Below are 19,224 nucleotides of genomic sequence, written 5' to 3'. Positions count from 1 at the left end.
TCTCCTGCTCCTGCTCCTTGTCTCAATTATCACCTTTTCTCATTTTATTTTCGATTTCTTCTTCAAATTGTTGAAAACATTTTTATCTTCGTACCCAGATCTTTTGACCATCATTCCCTCATTATGCTAATGTATCATCCCCACTCTAGTTGTCATGACCGTGTTTACGGTAGCAACAATAGAGGAAGTGAGGAGGTCACATTTTGATGTGAAGGTCGTTTCGATGACATGCCCCATACTTGCACACGTTTTGACAGTTTATCTACAGTAACACCGGAAGTGTATTCTTGGCAGTAACTAATTATGTGAAAATTAATTTATAATATAGTTTTAAAATTGTATTTCCATTGAGGGTTTTCTAGGTTTCCTAGACTAGACTTTATGTTCAAAAAAGTACCGAGAATGTCGAAATGAGAAATTTCGTAACGCAGAAAAATCAACTTTTTTTATCTTTTGTGTACCGTATTTTTTTCGAATGTTCTTTATAAAATTTCAACAACTCATTCATCGATTTAATAACCTTTTTTTTTGATTTTTGAACATATGACTCGTTTACCAATTCACAATAACCTCGCTTCGAATAACGCGTTTTAATTTCTGGAAATTCTGTAAATTTATCCACTTTCCATTTTTTTTCTTACCTTTTCTGTAAAGCATAATGTCTAGGTTTGTTTGATTTTTAATGTTGCAAACCAACACTATTCAAATAAACTTTTTCGTATGATTTGATTCTTTACGTCCTCGTCAACCAGATATTATTCTCCAATTCCCTTTTTTCCACCCTACTCCTTATTAATTCATAAACCCTTTTCGGGACGGACTACTCATTATATTTTTACATATTAGTTGGAAGAGAGAAGCTAGATTTCTTTCTCCCATCTTTTCCATTTGTCCTCTTCCAATATATCTATCCCTAAGGGTAAATCCCCTCCAAACTGTTTATTTTTCATTGAGAAGTGGAAGTGCACTAAGTGTGCACGACCTGCTCATTTCGGCATAATCGTTTCCAATTCCGTTCGAATCGTTCAATTTCTTGTTTCAGAGAATGAAATGATGCAGAATGGTCAAGTTTTCAACAAGATGTGTAGTTGCTTGTCTATTGACAATTGGAATGTGCTTCTTACAGTATAACTTATTTTTTCGAAATTTCAAGTTCAAATGGTGGATAGATTTAGGAAAAGGCGAGAAATCTCATTTGGAGAAAAAGTAAGTTATATATTTATGGAGTTCGGAATATTGTTTTTTAGAATTACAATAATTGTAAATGACATTTATCGTCAACAAAAATCTAACTAACTTCAAAAAAGATTTTTCCATCGCATGGATTGAACCAGCGAATGTCTACGTGAATGGCAAAACTTTTAGCCACTTTACCATGGTGGCTTTTTTTAATGTATCGGTAGTAAAAGCGGTGATATATTATTCATTTCTATTTCCATAGAATTTTGGAATTATTCCGTGAAAACAATTAAAACCGGAAGCTTTTTTTAGTTGTTACAAGTCTCCTCGAAAATTCGAGCAGCGAAAAAACTGAACACGACAAAAGTAATTTGTTTCTGTACTTTGTATGTGTGTGAAAAAGAGTACAAGATCACAGAAATTCTTAACATGCCTTAATTTCAGATTCCCATCGGCTTTAATAGTTGGAGTACGGAAAGGAGGAACACGTGCATTACTAGACGCAATCGCTCTTCACCCAAAAGTTCGAATTGTGAGACGAGAAACTCATTTCTTTGATTCAAATTACACACTTGGATTTGATTGGTATCGAGATCAAATGCCTGAAGTCGAAAATGATAACGAAGTGAGCTTGAAAGCTAACAATTATCATAAAAAAAATCTTTTAATGTTGTTCAGATTGTCATCGAAAAAACGCCAGCGTACTTCACAAATGAGCATGTTCCCAAAAGAGTTTACGAAATGAATCCAGATATGAAACTTATTTTAATTGTTCGACATCCTGTATATAGAACTGTTAGTGACTTCACACAGGTAACTTTCAGTTTTTATGAATTTGAAATCTGAATTAAAATCTCTTCAGGTATACTACAACAAATTGGAACAAAATAAAACACTTCCAGTGCTATCAGTGGAAGCATTTAAAACGAATGAAGCTGGAATTGAGAAAATCAATATGGAGTATAAACCAATGACAAATTCTCTTTACGATGTTCATATTTCAAAATGGCTCAAGTACTTTGATCTCAAAAATTTTCTTTTTGTGAATGGAGATGTTTTCAGAGCAAACCCCCTTCGTGAGGTAGAATATTTCAAATTAATTGCTTGTGTGAATTTATTTTTCAGTTACGGAAAGTGGAAGAATTCTTAGGATTAGAGAGATCGATTACCCCGAGCCAATTGGTTTTTGATTACAATAAGGGATTCTTTTGCTTTCGAAAAACTACAAAAGTTCGATGTTTGGGACTGTCAAAAGGTTGGTTTTCGCAGCAAAAAAATTAGTGGAACAAATTAACTAATTTTAGAAAATTTAACAAAACACTAATCCTTGACTATCTTTTCTCTTTGCCGAACTTTTGGTTATGAGAAATCTAATAAAACGGAACCCCGTATGGAAAGGAGTGGGATCATAGGTTGACGTAGAAAAATGATTATATTCATACGCATTATATCGTTAAACTCGCAAAATTGCGTTTCTTCAAACTCTCATATCTTGAAAAATACACGTCTAGACAACAAATGTTTAATTAACAAAATGATCAGAAATATTTTTTCTTTCTTTTGCATCACTTTAAGTTGCAAACCATCAATTATTTGCCGAGTTACATAGAGTCAAAATAATTTTACGAAAATTCGTCTAAATTTTTGAGAACCGCTCTGCTCTACCAGTCATAACCCAACATTCCCTGGATTTCAGAAAAAAAAACTTTGTTAAACAGTGATTGCAAGATATTTTTCCACATTTTATCATTTAATTTTTTTTTGATATTTTTATGTTCAGCCGAGTTACAGGCCGTTTTCTGAAAAAATCCAATTTCGCTCATAAAACTCTTCATATCCAACGTATCGACTTGAAATTTTGAAAAAAAACATCACTTTTTGAGGTCTCTACAATGTCCTAAAAAATCTTTCGAAAAATCCTGTTAATCTCCAAAATCGTCCTCCGCTCCGAAAAATGAAATCGGATGTTTGCCTTTCGGAAAATGACCAAAAAATGAAATTGGGATATTGGGGACGAAAAAAATGTTTTTAGAATGCTGAGAACACGTTATTCACGAATTTCATGTTCATTTTTCATGATTTTTCGTTTCAAACGACCTAAAATTAAAAAATGAACCTAATTCAATTCTTACGTGACATTTTTCTTGCTTGAAAACGATTGGGAACTCGATCAGATTTCAAATGTCTTAAGCGAAAAAATGTCACGTGATAATGAAATTAAGCTCATTTTTTAATTTCAGGTCGTTTGAAACAAAAAATCATGGAAAACGAACATGAAATTCGTTAATAACGTGTTCTCAGCATTCTAAAAACATTTTTTTCGACCCAAATAATTTCATTTTTTGGTCAATTTTTTGGTAAAGGCAAACATCCGATTTCATTTTTCGGAGCGGAGGACGATTTTGGAGTTTAACAGGATTTTTTGGAAGATTTTTTAGGACATTGTAGAGACCTCAAAAAAGTAATCATTTTTCAAAATTTCAAGTTGATACGTTGGATATGAAGAGTTTTATGAGCGAAATTGGATTTTTTCAGTAAACGGCCTGTAACTCGGCTGAACATGAAAATATCAAAAAATTCAAAGCTGATGAAACACAGAAAATATTTTGTCGTTACTATACAACACAATTTGTTTACTGAAATTAAATGGATTATGGCGTTATGGCGGGTAGAACAAAGAAGTTATCAAAATTTTCGGATCTTTTTGAATAATGACTTTGCCTCGGCGTAACTCAACAAATAGTCGATTGTCTGCAATAAAAAATTATATAAACGAAAGAAAAAATATTTTTGATCATTTTGTTAATTGAGCATTCAATTTGTGGGTATGTATTTCTTAAGATACGCCCGTTTGAAGATACCTGATTTAGTGAGTTTTGTGGACCAATAAGCCTTGTTTTGCCCTTTTTGCTGGTAGATGTTATTTTAATGAGGAGAATTTAGAATGTGTAATTGTTGAATTGTAGAAGACCTTTGTAAATGTTATATAAACGCATAATTATGTCATGTCTTTACTTATTAATGATTATGAATACAACCATTTTTGTTCGTCAATCTGAAGTCGCACCTCTTTCCCTATGCTTTCATTTCATTGGATTTTTCACGATCAAAATTGAAAGCAAATAGGCAATTAAAATGAGATGGCTTAAAGCACAGGTAGTAAAAGAACAAAAGAGGTCAATGTCTTTGGAGTCAATTATTATTTAATATTACGATCCATTAAGATGCTATTAAGGTTCGAAAACTAACCTGTTAAATTTCAGGTCGAAAGCATCGATCAGTAAGCGAAGATGTTGTGGCTAAACTATCAAATATGTTTGAAGAGCACAATCAAAACTTTTTCCGGTTAATCAATCGAACATATTCCTGGGAATAATCTATTCTCTATTATCAAGTGATTTCATACTTAATTACGGGTTCTCAACGATTTACTGGTTTTTTAAATAAAATTATTGATTTTTTCCTTGTTTTCTTGTTTTCACTTTCAACAAAAAACTTCAACAAACTGAGACTCAATTTGTGATAATTTAAAAAATCTTTCGTGGGATTCGCTACAAATTCATTTTTCCAGTAAATCTTCGAAAAGAAAAAATCAAATTGACCAAATAAACACATTGTGCAGAACTACTACTGATTGCTTTTTTCCTGCGATCTGCTAATTTTGTGATAAAATCACATCATTTTCCCTTTAATTCAGTTTACATAAGATGAACATCTAAACTTGACATCATCAGTTTCTACGAAAAGGGATTGAACGAGTAGTCAGTCACTTCCTTTTTCACTTAGAAACAATCGAATCCGTTAGTCTGTGTCAAGAAACTTCCTGTCGATTTTGCTCACTTGTAAATGTATTTTTAGATATCTCGAATCAATTTTCTCAGCTCATACTGCCACCTGTTTTCTCATCGTTCTTTTTTAAGTTCTTCTCAGAAAATGTTCTGAATCTGGTACTAATATCGTTAGAAAAACAATAGACTTAGTGGGAAAATAATTGTGTGAAACAGAAGAAAAAAAAACATGTTAACTTTGATGTGAGTCTTATGTTTATGGTTATGTTCATTCTTACGATGTTCTCATTGAAAACATCGGATTTTTGTGAATATATTGTCACGTGGCATTTGTAGGCAGAATGAATCCTTCAAAATGAAAGAGTCAATTTAAGTGAACGTTTTTTTCAGATTTTTATGTACACTTCGGCTTTTCAATTCAATTAGTGCTGGCAAAACGGTTAAAAAATAGTATAAAATCCGTAGTAAAAATTAGTCCGGAAAATACAGAGCAGGACGCCCGGCTTGTGCTGCCAAAATGGTTAAATTCTGGTTTAAATGCGTTAAAACTTAGCCTAGGTAGTTGTCATTTTTAAACAAAAGTAGTCACAGTAGAAAGTAGAAACAGTAATATTATAACTGTATTAGTTTTAAAAAAAACAGGTTTGAAATTGGCTACTTGTTGTATGAACTTATAAAAAACGTGGATCTTTTTCAGGTAATATTTGTTGTGATTATTGTATATGAGAAATCCAACAAGATTGAAGTATAGGGAAAGAAGTGACAAATTGACATACAAAAATGGTTATATGCATTATTCTGTTAAAGTCGCTAAACTTGATATCTTCAAACTCGCGTATCTCAAAAAATGAACGACTTGAAAACAAATGTTTAACTAACAAAATGATCAGAAATATTTGTTCTTTCTTTTGCATCACTTTAAGTTGCAAACCATCAACTATTTGTCGAGTTACATAGAGTCAAAATCATTTTACGAAAATTCGCCCTAATTTTTGAGAACCGCTCTGCTCTACCAGTCCCAACATTCATCCCAACATTCCCAACATTCACTGGATTTCAGAAAAAAAAACTTTGTTAAACAGTGACTGCAAGATATTTTCCCACATTTTAACAGTTAAAATTTTTTTTGATATTTTTATGTTCCGCCGAGTTACAGGCCGTTTTTCGAAAAAATCCAATTTCGCTCATAAAAGTCTTCATATCCAACGTATCGACTTGAAATTTTGATAAATGATCACTTTTTTGAGGTCTCTACAATGTCCTAAAAAATCTTTCGAAACATCCGGTTAATCTCCAAAATCGTCCTCCGCTCCGAAAAATGAAATCGGATGTTTGCATTTCGGAAAATGACCAAAAAATGAAATTGGGATATTGGGGTCGAAAAAAATGTTTTTAGAATGCTGAGAACACGTTATTCACGAATTTCATGTTCATTTCACATAATTTTTCGTTTCAAACGACCTAAAATTAAAAAATAAACCTAATTTCATTATCACGTGACATTTTTTCGCTTAAGACATTTGAAATCTGATCGAGTTCCCAATCGTTTTCAAGCAAGAAAAATGTCACGTGATAATGAAATTAAGCTCATTTTTTAATTTCAGGTCGTTTGAAACAAAAAATCATGGAAAACGAACATGAAATTCGTTAATAACGTGTTCTCAGCATTCTAAAAACATTTTTTTCGACCCAAATATCCCAATTTCATTTTTTGGTCATTTTCCGAAAGGCAAACATCCGATTTCATTTTTCGGAGCGGAGGACGATTTTGGAGATTAACAGGATTTTTTGAAAGATTTTTCAGGACATTGTAGAGACCTCAAAAAAGTGATTATTTTTCAAAATTTCAAGTCGATACGTTGGATATGAAGAGTTTTATGAGCGAAATTGAATTTTTCAGAAAACGGCCTGTAACTCGGCTGAACATAAAAATATCAAAAAAATTTTAACTGATAAAATGTGGAAAAATATCTTGCAATCACTGTTTAACAAAGTTCTTCTACTGAAACCCAGTGAATGTTGGGTTATGACTGGTAGGGCAGAGCGCTTCTCAAAAATTAGGGCGAATTTTCGTAAAATGATTTTGACTCTATGTAACTCGACAAATAATTGATGGTATGCAACGTAAAATAATGCAAAAGAAAGAACAAATATTTTTGATCATTTTGTTAATTGAACATTTGTTTTTTAGATGCGTATTTTTCAAGATATGAGAGTTTGAAGAAACGCAATTTTGCGAGTTTAACAAGAAAATTCATATACGTCAACCTAGAATCTCACTCCTTTAATTGTTGTTTTCTCGGATTTCTCACGAACAAAATTAGGAACGAGTCGACACTGAAAATGCGTTGGCAATAAGCACAGGGAGCCAATGAGAAAGGGTAGTCACAGGTTTGAGAGGCAAATTTGCCTACAATTTCCACTAGATCTTCTCTTACAACTGGTTTTTCAAATCTAAAGTCTATATTTTTGTGGTTTTTAAAATCTATTTTCCCATTTGACATATGTATGCACTTTAACAGCATCATATTCATTTTTTGAACCTCCTTTTTAGATCTCCACTTCTGTTTCATCTCTCTTTCTCACTTGATTCGTGTCGACGACAACGCTTCTTCCAGTATGTCGTTGCGGTTGCGATTCAGAGTCTTCCTGGCTTCTTCTTCATTTCAAAATCACATCACATTCAAAACGCCGTTTTGTCATCTACCCCTCCCTATTCCTCTCGTTTCTTCTTTGCTCCCGTGCAAAAAGAAAAACCCGCCTCTATCCAAATGTTCAGAATTAGTCGTCGTCGTCGTCGTGGCTCTTGGCATATGTTTTCGATATGAAGCTCAAGAGCAACAGGGAATATTTCTGTGATGAGACCTTTCTCTATCTCTCAGTTATTCCATTATTGTGTCTTGGACATTTAGGTGTGACCAATACAAGACGGGTTTTCAAAGTTGCCAGCTCAAAATAGTAATTAAATTTTCTTGAAACAGTAAAATATTTCTATAATAATTAGGATAAATTAGACAAATTTTCTGAAAACCAATAATGAGTGGTGCCGACCCTGTTGAGTTTTTTGCCAAACTTTTGAAAATAAGCTGGCGCGCGAGCATTTTTGCCATAAGTTTGGTTGCGTTAATTTTGAATAACCAAGACTTACCTTCTCGGAACTTGCCTGATTGACCAAAAAAAAAGAATTTGTGTCTTCTGGTAAAGTCTAGTCAACTTTTGAATAAAGTTAATTCTTTTGAGCAAAACTTCGGCAAGAAATTGGCTCTTGAATTAGGAGGAGTTACGGAAGGCTTACAACTCAATTAAAAACCAATTAAAAATCTACCGTAACCGAGATCGACAATTTTGCAATACCAATGATGTCTTGGACGTTTTTTTCTCTTAAAACTGTCTATCTACCGAACAGTTTAATCTCCCTCAATTTCTAAATATGCGGAGTTCGTCTGAACCCAGATAATTTTCCTGTCAAAGACTAAAGAAAAAGAAAGACAAAGCCAAACTCTGGAACCAATTAAAGTAGGGGGAGCTAGTGTAATCAAGCATCCGTTTTTTTCTAGAGTGCATTCCGTTCTCTCGTTATTCACTTCTTCGTTAACCAATTTTCGTCGTTTTTTCCTGTTCATTTTAAACGTTCTCCAAGAGTTTCTCGGACATTTCTCACTTGTCAAAATCAATCTTTTCCTGTTGGGGCTACTATCCTGCAATTCCTTCTCATAAATCGTGCTCAAATGTTTTGAAAGTCCTCCTACTCGTTCGGTGAAATTGAACCTTGTTCTGGTTCTCCTCCCTCAAGGGATTACTATCTCACCGTCCTTTTCCGTTTTCTAAAGTGGCAAATAAAAAAATGGAGTGAGAAAGAAAGATAAAAGAATAAGATTCTGGAGACAGATGTCATATTTGAATGGGGGAGCCAGCGCCTCCCCGGAAGGCAATGTCATGTCACAAAACCACTGAAAAAAGTACATGGCTTCCCTTTTTGATTCCCTCTTCAATCGTATATAATCTGAGAATTTTAAAAGCTATTTTATCTTAAAATGTCTTAAAAGTCCCAATGGAACATTACATATTATTTTTGTTTAGGCCCGCCCCCACCCTCACCATTTCTCTCGTTTTTCGATTTCTAGCGCAAAACCAGTTAAGTTAGACACTGCTCTTTTCTCTTTTTAGGACTTCCTTTTGTTTCCCAAAGAAGAAAAGTCATATTTCCTTTCTCGTCTAGATGTCATCCAATCTGCCAGTCAACATTATTCTTCCGACGGTTACCTATTGATTCAGATTGAAATGCGGATATCAACTGATAAAATGTCTGCATCTATTCTAATTTTGGCAACATGCCATCAAGTTTTGGCAGATTTCAACAGCTATGTTGTTCCTCAACCACACGCACAGGTTGGTTATGGCAATAAAAATGAAACACTAAAATCTTTTTTTGAAACAATATCCAATTTATTTAAGTTAAAGTTAGTTAATGTTTCAGTTTGGGTACGTCTAGGTTGTCTGTGGTTTTATCTTTAAAAAAACCTCTGAAATTAGCTCTGTGTAAATGTTTAAAATGTTTTATATTTTTAAACTCCAAAAAACAGTCAATTTTGATCTGAAAAACTGGACTGAATCGAGTCCGTTTTCCTGATTCAAGAGAATGCGGTTCCTGGCTGTTTTGGTTCTACGATGAATATTGAACAATTTTTGAATGGTTTTCATCAATTTTATTTTGTTTTCAATAATCGGAAAACTTTGACATATATCTCAAATGTCTATTTGTCACTATTTTTTTGAAAGTTTACCTAGTCAACGAAAGATCATGAGAGCAATACACAACTAACTAGTTCCAGCTAAGTTAATTAGGGAAACATCGTTTTTATGGCCACCCGTCTACTTATACTTTAAAAGCGGTTTAAGAGTTTATAAGCATACTTATGAAAAAAAAAAAGTCATTCAAGATTTTCAACAGTTTTCAAATTTTAAGCATTAGTATTTATGAAAACGAGCTCAAAAAGTTCAACTTATCCACCAAGCAGACGCTCATGAACTTTTGTCTATTCAACAAGTAGTATAGAAGTACCAAGGAGAAAAGAGTCATTAAAAATGATTGATTTATGTGTCTTTTTTTGCAGCGTGACCATCGACAGGACATCAGCCAACACTACGACTACTTGATGGAGGAAAATGATGAACCACTTGGACGGGGAGCGGCTCCCAGTAAATACAGATCGGTTAGATTATTGGTTTTCTAAGCTATATCAATGAAAAGACAAAAAGTTATCTGATTTAAAAACTTCAGGATCCACAAAAAAAATTTTTTACAGAGCCATGGGCAAGCACAGCATCGACCAGAAATGACAGAGTCTGAAAACTTCGCTCAACCCAATACGGAATCAGTGTTCAGTTCTGGGTGAGTATTAGATAAATCTTATTTTTTCTCAGTTCAATACTAATCGTTGATTTAAATTTAACGTTTCCACTTTCAGAGGCGTCGACTCTTATGGGTATAATTTTTTTTTCATTTTAAAGCACATTCTAACCGCTAACATTTTTAGTTGCAGTTTGAAATAACCGCACGGCTTTTAGTCTTGTAAGGCTGATGTATTTCCTGAACGAAAAAATTTTGGAAAATCAAACTTTCAGAGAGACCAGAGATTTTCTTCAATTTCTTCGGAGAATACAGTACGATCACCGGCAAGTTCCGGAAAATGAAAAAGGAGGTATTCGAAATGAAACACATTTTTTAAATAGTTATATGAAGTTGCAGAAGCTACATACGTTGAAGTTTCGGTCGTAGTCAGCAATATTCGAGCAGTTTCTGAAGTTACCATGGTATGTAAAACTAAAAAAAAACGTTTTGAAAAAACTATAAAACATATCGGCTCAATAAAAATGTCCTGAAAAACAGTTTCAACATTTTTCATTCAATTTCTTCAATTTCAGGATTACGCTTTGGAGTTGTTCTATCGAGAATCGTGGCGAGACCCTCGACTACAGTATGATCGGAAGTTATTCAAAAACAAGACAGAATTGGCATTACACGAAAGTTACACCAATTTTTTGTGGTTCGTTGCTGGTCAAAAATATAATAATCACAATATGTTTGTGCGGACAAGCGAAATAATTTTATTTTTTCTAGGTTTCCCGACACATTTGTTCCAAACGCAATTGCTTCCAAAAATCCGCAACGGAATTCGATTTCGCACAGAAGTTTGTTGAGATTGGATGAAACCGGGAAGTTACTTTACAGCAGAAGAATATCACTTGTTTGTGAATGCAGTTAGTCATAATTTTGGAATGATCGGGATGTCAAAACTTAAATTTAAATTTCAGCAATGGACTTGACATTGTTTCCATTTGATAAACAGCTATGCAAACTTGGAATTGAGAGTTGTAAGTGTTTTTTTTTTATTTGGAAATAGGATTAGTAAAGTCTAGCTTATTTCAACAAAAATTCAGTTTCAATGTGAAAATTTACTTTCAGATGGCTACACAGCGGATCATGTTGTTTACAAATGGTCGAAAGGAGCAAGAACTGCACTTGAATTGAAAAAGATTCGATTGCCAGACTTTACGATTCAAGAAGCGTATGTTACAAGTCAAATGGAAAGTTATGCTACGGGTAAGTATTTGATTAATTTTGAATTTTTCAAGTGTAAAATTTCAATATACTCGAACGTAGCCGCCAATTCTTGAAGTAACATTTGGCCTTGCCAAAAATAGTTTGAAAAATTCTTGTTAAAAAAATAAATATGGACTTGCAGGAAATTATTCTCGACTTTATGTATGCTTTGTATTTTCCCGATCTTCTGGATTCTGTTTTCTTCAACTTATCATTCCATCTACGGCAGTTGTAATAACTTCATGGGTTTCATTATGGATGGAGACTGAAACAGAATTTCAGGTTTGTAAATTTGTTCATATTGTCATAATTTAAGTTTTTTCAGGATATGATATCAATTATTCTGGCAATTACTTTCCTAATCTTCTCGTACAATGAAATGATGCCACGTGTCAGTTATATCAAAGCAATGGATATTTACTTAGGAGTCTGTTTTATGATTGTTTTTCTCTCCCTGATAAAGTTGGCACTTGTAAAATATATGCGCCAGAAAATCATGTTGACGTGAGTCTTGTCACTTTCTATTGATGTTCCAAAAACATTGAAATTCAGAAGCGACAGCGGGAATTCTCTTCGTGAAATGTCACAGATGTCAACGAGGCAGCGACTGAGGGCCCGGAAGACGTCAAACATGAACTTCCGGAACAACGGAGGTTTGTTTGAAAATGGGAATAAAATTTAAAATTGTCATGTTCAGGTGGTTCAATTCCAATTAATGAAGAACATCAACAGATGCTAACAGTTCCAAATGGTGAAGATAAAATGGCAAATGGAGATGATAAAGAGGCAAATAATAACGGAAGTAAGTTTTTTTAAATTAAAATTTGAAAAAAGTTATTTAGTCATCAATAGAAATTTTGAGTCAATTTGCAGCTTTTATTAAACGAATAGCTGCGATAAGTTCAAATAGGCAAAAATGAAGATTTTAGTAAATTGGGCATTTTTTCTTAAAAATTTTAACCACAATGAATATTTTGAAAATTTTAAAGAAGTCTCATGATAGAATTCGGTCTTATTGAAACTATTTTGAGTCTTGCAAGGCAAAAAATTTGTGTCCTTTATTTTTTTTAAGTACAAGTAAATACAAAGTTAAATTGAAAAACAAATTGGTGGAGATTAAATTTTGAGCTCCGACCTTGGAGAACACAGAAAGTTAGAGATCGTTCAGCAATTACAATTTCTGAATGATAACAAAAACCGTTTTAAAAGCAATATAGTTTCCATCAAAGACATTTTCCAGAATCACATCTCTCGGATATGCTTGAAATTCGAATCACCCAGCGAACAATGCACCGATTTCATTGGATCTCTCAAGTATTTTTGAAATCTTTTTTGAAAATGATAACTAAAATTGTTTCAGATGTTATTCTTCTTTGGTTTCGTAATATTTTGTCTCTTCTACTTTTTGATTTATCCTAATTTGCACATTGTGAGCGTGGATCCAGCTTGCGACAAGAATCTTGCGGAGTGGTTTGCCGACATCTACTAGATCCATAATTCTACTTTCAGAAGTTTCATGTCATTTTTGTTTAAAACTTTGCGGGTACCAACACGTTTCTTTTATAAAATAATCATCTCTTTCTCGTTCTATTTTACATTTTTCTCTAGAAAATTGAAAGGAAATGAAGTTGGGCAATTTGGGGGTAGAATTGAAACAAATAAGGTCACTCGGAAAAACGGATTGTTCGGGATGTTCAAAAAAAAAAGTTTAAAAAGGAGCAATTTTACAGCAACTTGTGGGGATTGACTTGAGGGAAAGCGGAATGTCACCCGTATGAGAATGTGAAAGTACTCATCTACTTATTGAATGGGACGGGAGAATTGGGAAAGAAGTAGGATCCAGGAACAAATTTTGAATTGATCTGGATCTTCTAATGACGACCGTCAAGAGCATCCAGATACTTGTAATCAATGAGACGCGGAATCAACGTGTGTCTGAAATAAGAAATTATAAACCAATCGATTTTTGAGCAAAGTCTTACCGAATAGGTAGAAAGAAGAAACACACAATTGGAAACACCATCTCGATGAATGGATACGGTGAAAAACCAAATGCACAGAGAATAATAAGCTGGAGCAGTTGGCAGGCTGTGAACAGATGCACCTTTCGTTGGGGCACTTTACGAATGTAATGAGTTGGTGGGTAGGCTTGCTGAAATTAAAGTATAAATTAGGTAATGAAACTGTAAAATCTCCGTGTGACTCATTCTATTTCAAAATATTTTATGCATCTCAATAATTCAACAATTTTGAAGATCCATAATATCAAAATTATCAACAAAAAATTGGAATTTTTTAGGAATTTCGAACGTTGCTGCAGACTCGACTTCCTACAATGTTCGAATGCACATGTATAATAAAAACAAAATTAAATATGAAAATCATGAAACTTTTTTTGGACGACTTTTTAAATTATGATAGGTGGAAGCTGTTACTTTCTTTTTTTCGACTGTAAATAAAAAAAAATTGTCTAACATTTTTTTTTAATGTTTTAAGATTATATTTGGTGGTATCATAACAATTCGATTACATCATCTGTAGAGACTAATTTAAAAAAAGTATGATAGATCAAATTGATTGTTCAATATATAGAAAGGACTTTCTTTTACCATCTATTGTACAAATCAGGTACCGGAAAAATGATGTTCACGAATTTTTGAATTATCGTTTGACTTATGAAATTTTATTGAATATATTACCTGTTCAGTTATCAATAGAAGTAATCGTTCAAACATCTCATTTCCAGACAACGACGTGAGTGCCATGTATAGGAAAAGACCATGTAGAACAGATGTTGGGATGAGTTGAAGTGGATACGGAATCAGGAAGAACATTGAAACAAGAATCATAACATGAGCAATGAGAGAAGCGAGACGAGTCTCACGAACATTCATTATTCTGAAAAAAAAAAAACAAATTTAGGCGAAGTTTGAAGAAAATAGACACTTACACTTCATGAACATGTCCTTGAGAAACCCTTTCCTCAACATCAGCCAAGGCTCTGAGATGAAGAGGCGAGTGTGGGAGGGCTCCGTGCATCCAAGGAAGACCAAAAACCGATAAGAACATGTTGAGTAGAGCAACAACGAAAAGATCCAAGTTGTGAGATGTTCCCTTTTTAAGTCTAAAAACATACATGTTTTAAAGTGGAAAATGAAAACTTGTAACTTACTTATTCTGATTGTTATTTACAATTGCCGAAGTAATATTTTGATCAATAAAAAATAAAAAGGACAAGGAGAATCCAAGAAGAAGGCACACAAAATATCCGGATGGTGGCAGTGAAGTTACGTCAGCCATTTGAATCAAGGGGAACTCGAAACGAAGATTGAATCGATCTTCTGAAATAACAACAGAATTATGTCAAAAAATTATTAAAGTTTTTCTCATTCTGATTCATAAGAACAGGAAATTCATTTTTACAGAAAACAAAAAACTTACTCTCAATATCTGAGAAAGCGTACGATCCAGTGAATGACATAATGAGAACTGATGCTGGAAGTGCATAATCCGCAAGCCATTCGCGTCGAGACCTTGTCAAATATGGAGTTTTTCGAAAATTGTACAAGAATAGTCCAAGCCAAAGTGTTCCAAACATGAGAAGCATATAGAGAATTGATGTGTCTCTTCGACAGAGACTTCCCGTATCTCCGATGCTCATACTGCTTGTGATATTTCCTACAATACTGTCTGCGTTCGAACCGTTTTTGAAGGCGTTTAGTGCTGTCCTAGCTGCTTTCATTGATATGGCCGATGTGTCACAATCGTTGTAGTTCTTTTTGAAACCTGGAATATTTAATCTTGAAATTTGGTGTCTAAAGTAATGAATAGGATTTCAAAGCTTTAATTTTTAAAAATCGAATACTTAATACTTTGAAAAATTAAAAAATTTTCAATATGAAATTTTCGGGAAAAAACTGGAGCCGATCATTTTTTGCCAAAAATGCTCTCAAAATGACTAATTGAAAATTGTATGAACGCAATTCGAATAGGGAAAATAAAGAAAAATTCAGACAAAGTAAAAAGTTAAATTTATGCATTGTAAAAAAGACTCACTGTTGTGTATTGCCCGTATAGATTCGACCGTGAATGCGATAGCTATGAAGAGTGAAAACATTTCCTCGGCAGACCTTGTTGCGAATTTCATTAAACTGCACAGCTCGGTCGCCGAGTAAAGTATCAAAAACATTTGACAAAACAGCCCGACACACGCGTACATTGCCAGAAAGTCATAACCAAGTTCTTGAGATATTTTGAATATCACTTAAAATAACAGAATTGTTACTTTTAATATGAATTTGTAAATCTCACCTTTTATATAAATTGCTAAAGGCACTGTTGTTAATAGTATAATCATTGGTTGACCACCGAAAAGAGAAAAGAAGATTCCACCGATTGCTTGAGCAATTATCACTTTTCTTACATCTGAAAATAATATTTTCCGTGGGATTATTTCAGCAAAAACTTACTAATAGCTCCTTTTGTATTATCATCATTGAGCACACCGAATGCAATTGCAGGTAAAAGACACGCAAAATACAAGAAAACCACAGTAGAGAACAATTTTTGGACTGTTTTATGTCCACGAATACCATCAAGATAATCTGATGGATATATTGCGAGACGTCGCTTGAACTCTTCAACCAGTCCTCGAAATGGATACCAAGCTTCTGGGCCAAACTGAAATTTAAATTTGCAAATAGGGTAAATGTTGAAATTGCTAACAATCTGCTCTTTTGCATGACTCAAATGAATCGATGATTTCCGTTCCCTCCATTGATTCTGATCCATTGCCAATTCTTTTGCTGCTGATAGAAGAGTTGATCTAAACTGTTCAACACTTTGTGCCATCACCAATCGTTGACGGATCTCCATGTCAGCAAAAAGTGTGGCAAAGGTTCGTGTCGTTTCCAGTGCAGTTTTTGTTCCTTTCTGGAAAATAGAACTTTTTAAATGAGTAAAATAACATTATCATAATAAAAAAGTTGTTAGACTTTAAACGGAATTTTTGATATTCATGTTAGGTTTTTTTCAAATGATCTACATTTCGAGCTCTAAAGTTTCAAAACTTACCGCCCTGCTTGGTGCAATCACAATAATGATAAATCGAAGATCTTGCATAGTTCTACCCAAATTTGTTGGATGAGAGAGACGAGCAATAGCAACATGACGATGTTGAACAGTGTTTAGCATACATCTGAAAATATTTGTTTTCTCACATCAATCAAATTGCGGTTCCTAAAATGTTCCCTTAAAAATTTTGTTTCCATTTCCTTCATTTTTCCTTCTCTGTCTGCTCTGATTGCTAATGCATTGCAAAATCGAATTTAAAGGGGAAAGTGAAGAGAGAGAAAAAAAACCTGTGATGTAAAAAAAGAGAAAACCGGAGGGTCTTCCCTCTCTTTCATCAATTTGAGCCCGAGAAAACTTCCTCTTATTCTGTGAGGAGAAAAACAAAGTGAATCTGGTATTAATTGAATGCAAATTACTTTGGCCAACAAAAAGGGAAATTGAGACCAAAAACAGACTCACAATGCACAAATCCACGTTTGATCGTAATCGAAACTTCCGCCAACTGATCCAGTGGTACATATTGATTGAACTGTTCGAGACAGAATATGAACTGAAAATTATTAAATTAAGGATCATCAACTAATGTTTCTTTGATATCTAAAAATTGTTTGTGGCCATCGTGAAAATAATAAAATTAAAAGTTGAAAAATCATATTATCAGGACAATTAGGGAATTTACGTTCACATTCCCGGTTTCAGGTGTTTTGTACTGAAAATATAAAGTATGTTTTCTATACTCTAGAATTGGTCAGTTTTGTACATAATTTTGGAGTATGGAATTCATTTCTAAAATAATAATTGTTGTACTTGTGTACTTATACTTTTTGATGAAATTTGTGCAAATGTATTCAACATTTTTTTTCGCCGAATAATCTGCTTGTTTGCATGTTTTCCCAAGCTCCATTCAATCCCACTTACACTGATTTCCAGCGTCTTGTGTGAAAAGTACACTTCTCACTTGTTCACTTGTAAATTCTGGTTCTTGAATATCCATTTCATGAATGATTCTGAAAAGATACAAATCATTTCTTCAAGTTATTCGTTTTTGGTTGTTTTGGTCCCAAGATTCCCCCATTTTTGTTTCTTTTTTTGACTTCTCAAGAAAACGACGATCATCATCATCATTGTCGTCTCCAGAAAAGCGCACACTTCCTTCCTCTCAAAACAACAACAAGTTAGAAAAGAGAGGGGAGAAAGAACACAAGAAAAAATAATTGATAATCCTTTTGTTCACTTGCATTTTTTCAGCTCTAGTTTCAGACTTCTGAATGGATTCTAAATTTAAATTTGAAGCTGATTCTGGCGACGTCTACAAATAATTTATTTTTCGGACGGATTGTCAAATTTTATTGTGGATAATAAATCAAACATCGTTGTAGCTTTGTTGGATTTCTCAAATAAATTTTTTTGAAGAACACTGTCTAAAAAAACCACAAACATTTTACTCATGCAAAATCAAAACTAAACTCAAGAGTACGGTTATCACAAAATTATCACAGTAGGCACTATGAATTAATATTAGTAGGCACTATGAATTAATCGCTATGAAAGTATATCAGTTAATTTTTGACTTCAAAATTCTGGAAAATTAAAATATTGTTTTATTAGTAAAAATCCCATTTGAAAAAATCAACGATACTCATTACTTCTAAAATTATCAAATATTCCAAATACAAAAGATCTGTATCCCGTCAACTCAAAAATCATCGTCAGAAGTTGCTCTTTTCGCTAGACATATGAGAAAGGGCCTATCCCCTCCTCCTCCACTCGATCATTTTTCTTCTCCATTAATTATTCATCAAAAAACCAACACAAACTCTGTTAGAGAAAAAAAAGGGAAGCTGTTGGCATCCAACTCCCATTTTCATATTCTATCCCACTCTTTTATTTCGTTTGCCCATCAAACTCAGACTTATCCTTATGATGATGAACAAGCCTTTCTGAAGCTTATTTAAAAGCTTCTGAACACAATAATACTCACTTGGCAAAAATCTCTTCGAGACTCGTCTCCTGAAGATCGAGTAGAAGAACCGCCTGAAAAAATAAATTGCTTTTTCTAATGCACATATAGATGTTTTCATAGATTTATTTATTCTTTAAGAATTTCAGTTTTTGGGTTTCAAAGAACGGGATTTATCCAGAATATTCAAATTTAAAAATTACAGCTGTCACGTTAAAAGTGATCTATTCCCAAAGGATAGGTACTTTAAACATAACTTTTAACTTCTCAAAAGCCATATTTAGAAGCCCATTGTGGGAGACAACGACCAAAAATTGGGTGCCCTTTGTTGTAACTAATGAGTCAAAAGAAAAAAGAATTTCCGGTCTCTCTAGATTATAAAATTCATCATAAACATTTCAGCTGCTTATTCAAAACTTTTTCAAGCTCACTTTATTCAACAGATGATCAATGTCCATTGTTGCTCTGATCTCGGATCCAAAATCTTTCATCGGAATCTTTTCATGTTTTGCGTACATCAAGGTCACATTGTCATATTCATCTGCAACACGGAACAATTAATTGAGTGTTTTTCTTAATATTTCTGATTTCAGATACATTATAAACACTTATTTTTCACC

At 33.5% G+C, this 19,224-nt stretch overlaps 3 protein-coding genes and 4 non-coding genes across 11 annotated transcripts in view; 4 read left to right on the top strand and 3 right to left on the bottom strand.

Moving 5' to 3' along the window:
- Positions 1–93: 93 nt before the first annotated feature.
- On the bottom strand, positions 94–232 carry F40H3.7. Its single transcript, NR_051168.1, has one exon. It is a non-coding gene; the product is annotated as an Unclassified non-coding RNA F40H3.7 (non-coding RNA).
- An 803-nt stretch (positions 233–1,035) lies between these two features.
- hst-3.1 (Sulfotransferase domain-containing protein) lies at positions 1,036–4,639 on the top strand. Its single transcript, NM_062829.3, has 6 exons — positions 1,036–1,206; positions 1,624–1,804; positions 1,858–1,992; positions 2,042–2,260; positions 2,305–2,434; positions 4,443–4,639. Exons 1-6 carry the CDS (start codon positions 1,061–1,063, stop codon positions 4,553–4,555), a joined length of 924 nt encoding a protein of 307 aa, NP_495230.2. The 5' UTR covers positions 1,036–1,060; the 3' UTR covers positions 4,556–4,639.
- A 4,146-nt stretch (positions 4,640–8,785) lies between these two features.
- On the bottom strand, positions 8,786–8,929 carry H35N03.2. The gene has a single exon (NR_051167.1). It is a non-coding gene; the product is annotated as an Unclassified non-coding RNA H35N03.2 (non-coding RNA).
- A 268-nt stretch (positions 8,930–9,197) lies between these two features.
- Positions 9,198–13,148, top strand: exp-1 (Gamma-aminobutyric acid receptor exp-1). Its single transcript, NM_062828.6, has 16 exons — positions 9,198–9,356; positions 10,082–10,180; positions 10,274–10,359; positions 10,436–10,453; positions 10,593–10,669; positions 10,717–10,781; positions 10,893–11,014; positions 11,089–11,228; positions 11,283–11,342; positions 11,434–11,571; positions 11,714–11,853; positions 11,897–12,075; positions 12,124–12,224; positions 12,269–12,373; positions 12,812–12,885; positions 12,932–13,148. Exons 1-16 carry the CDS (start codon positions 9,270–9,272, stop codon positions 13,058–13,060), a joined length of 1,620 nt encoding a protein of 539 aa, NP_495229.3. The 5' UTR covers positions 9,198–9,269; the 3' UTR covers positions 13,061–13,148.
- The window catches only part of abts-3 (Bicarbonate transporter-like transmembrane domain-containing protein), a gene marked incomplete at both ends in the record, with an annotated part of 24,290 nt that continues 18,173 nt past the window's right edge, over positions 13,108–19,224 (bottom strand). For 2 of the 5 annotated variants that reach the window (NM_001368589.3, NM_001381447.1), the window contains 15 exons: positions 13,443–13,506; positions 13,554–13,723; positions 14,271–14,469; positions 14,522–14,695; positions 14,744–14,912; positions 15,013–15,357; positions 15,628–15,834; positions 15,883–15,996; positions 16,041–16,251; positions 16,297–16,503; positions 16,645–16,768; positions 17,104–17,194; positions 17,563–17,651; positions 18,626–18,678; positions 19,036–19,145. In NM_001368589.3, the coding sequence (NP_001355398.1) occupies positions 13,443–13,506; positions 13,554–13,723; positions 14,271–14,469; positions 14,522–14,695; positions 14,744–14,912; positions 15,013–15,357; positions 15,628–15,834; positions 15,883–15,996; positions 16,041–16,251; positions 16,297–16,503; positions 16,645–16,768; positions 17,104–17,194; positions 17,563–17,651; positions 18,626–18,678; positions 19,036–19,145 (2,327 nt within the window). Of the gene's footprint in view, positions 13,507–13,553; positions 13,724–14,270; positions 14,470–14,521; positions 14,696–14,743; positions 14,913–15,012; positions 15,358–15,627; positions 15,835–15,882; positions 15,997–16,040; positions 16,252–16,296; positions 16,504–16,644; positions 16,769–17,103; positions 17,195–17,562; positions 17,652–18,625; positions 18,679–19,035; positions 19,146–19,224 lie in introns of all 5 variants that reach the window. The other 3 variants (NM_001381448.2, NM_001368590.4, NM_062827.6) reach the window with 3 other exon arrangements.
- Positions 18,471–18,625, top strand: F57F10.5. The gene has a single exon (NR_051166.1). It is a non-coding gene; the product is annotated as an Unclassified non-coding RNA F57F10.5 (non-coding RNA).
- F57F10.6 lies at positions 18,799–18,866 on the top strand. Its single transcript, NR_051165.1, has one exon. It is a non-coding gene; the product is annotated as an Unclassified non-coding RNA F57F10.6 (non-coding RNA).

This window comes from Caenorhabditis elegans, chromosome II (genome assembly GCF_000002985.6).
Source record: "Caenorhabditis elegans chromosome II".
In the NCBI taxonomy this organism is placed as follows: domain Eukaryota; kingdom Metazoa; phylum Nematoda; class Chromadorea; order Rhabditida; family Rhabditidae; genus Caenorhabditis; species Caenorhabditis elegans.
Note: the sequence above shows the minus strand (reverse complement) of the source record. Positions and strands in the feature narration are given on the sequence as shown.

Bases quoted from the DNA above. Each gene is read 5' to 3' on its own strand.
- hst-3.1 (NM_062829.3), top strand. From the start codon at position 1,061: ATGGTCAAGTTTTCAACAAGATGTGTAGTTGCTTGTCTATTGACAATT. The intron at 1,805-1,857 runs GTGAGCTTGAAA...AATGTTGTTCAG, and splicing joins AAGTCGAAAATGATAACGAA to ATTGTCATCGAAAAAACGCC. The intron at 2,261-2,304 runs GTAGAATATTTC...TTTATTTTTCAG, and splicing joins GAGCAAACCCCCTTCGTGAG to TTACGGAAAGTGGAAGAATT.
- exp-1 (NM_062828.6), top strand. From the start codon at position 9,270: ATGTCTGCATCTATTCTAATTTTGGCAACATGCCATCAAGTTTTGGCA. The intron at 11,229-11,282 runs GTTAGTCATAAT...TTTAAATTTCAG, and splicing joins ATCACTTGTTTGTGAATGCA to CAATGGACTTGACATTGTTT. The intron at 12,374-12,811 runs GTAAGTTTTTTT...GACATTTTCCAG, and splicing joins AGAGGCAAATAATAACGGAA to AATCACATCTCTCGGATATG.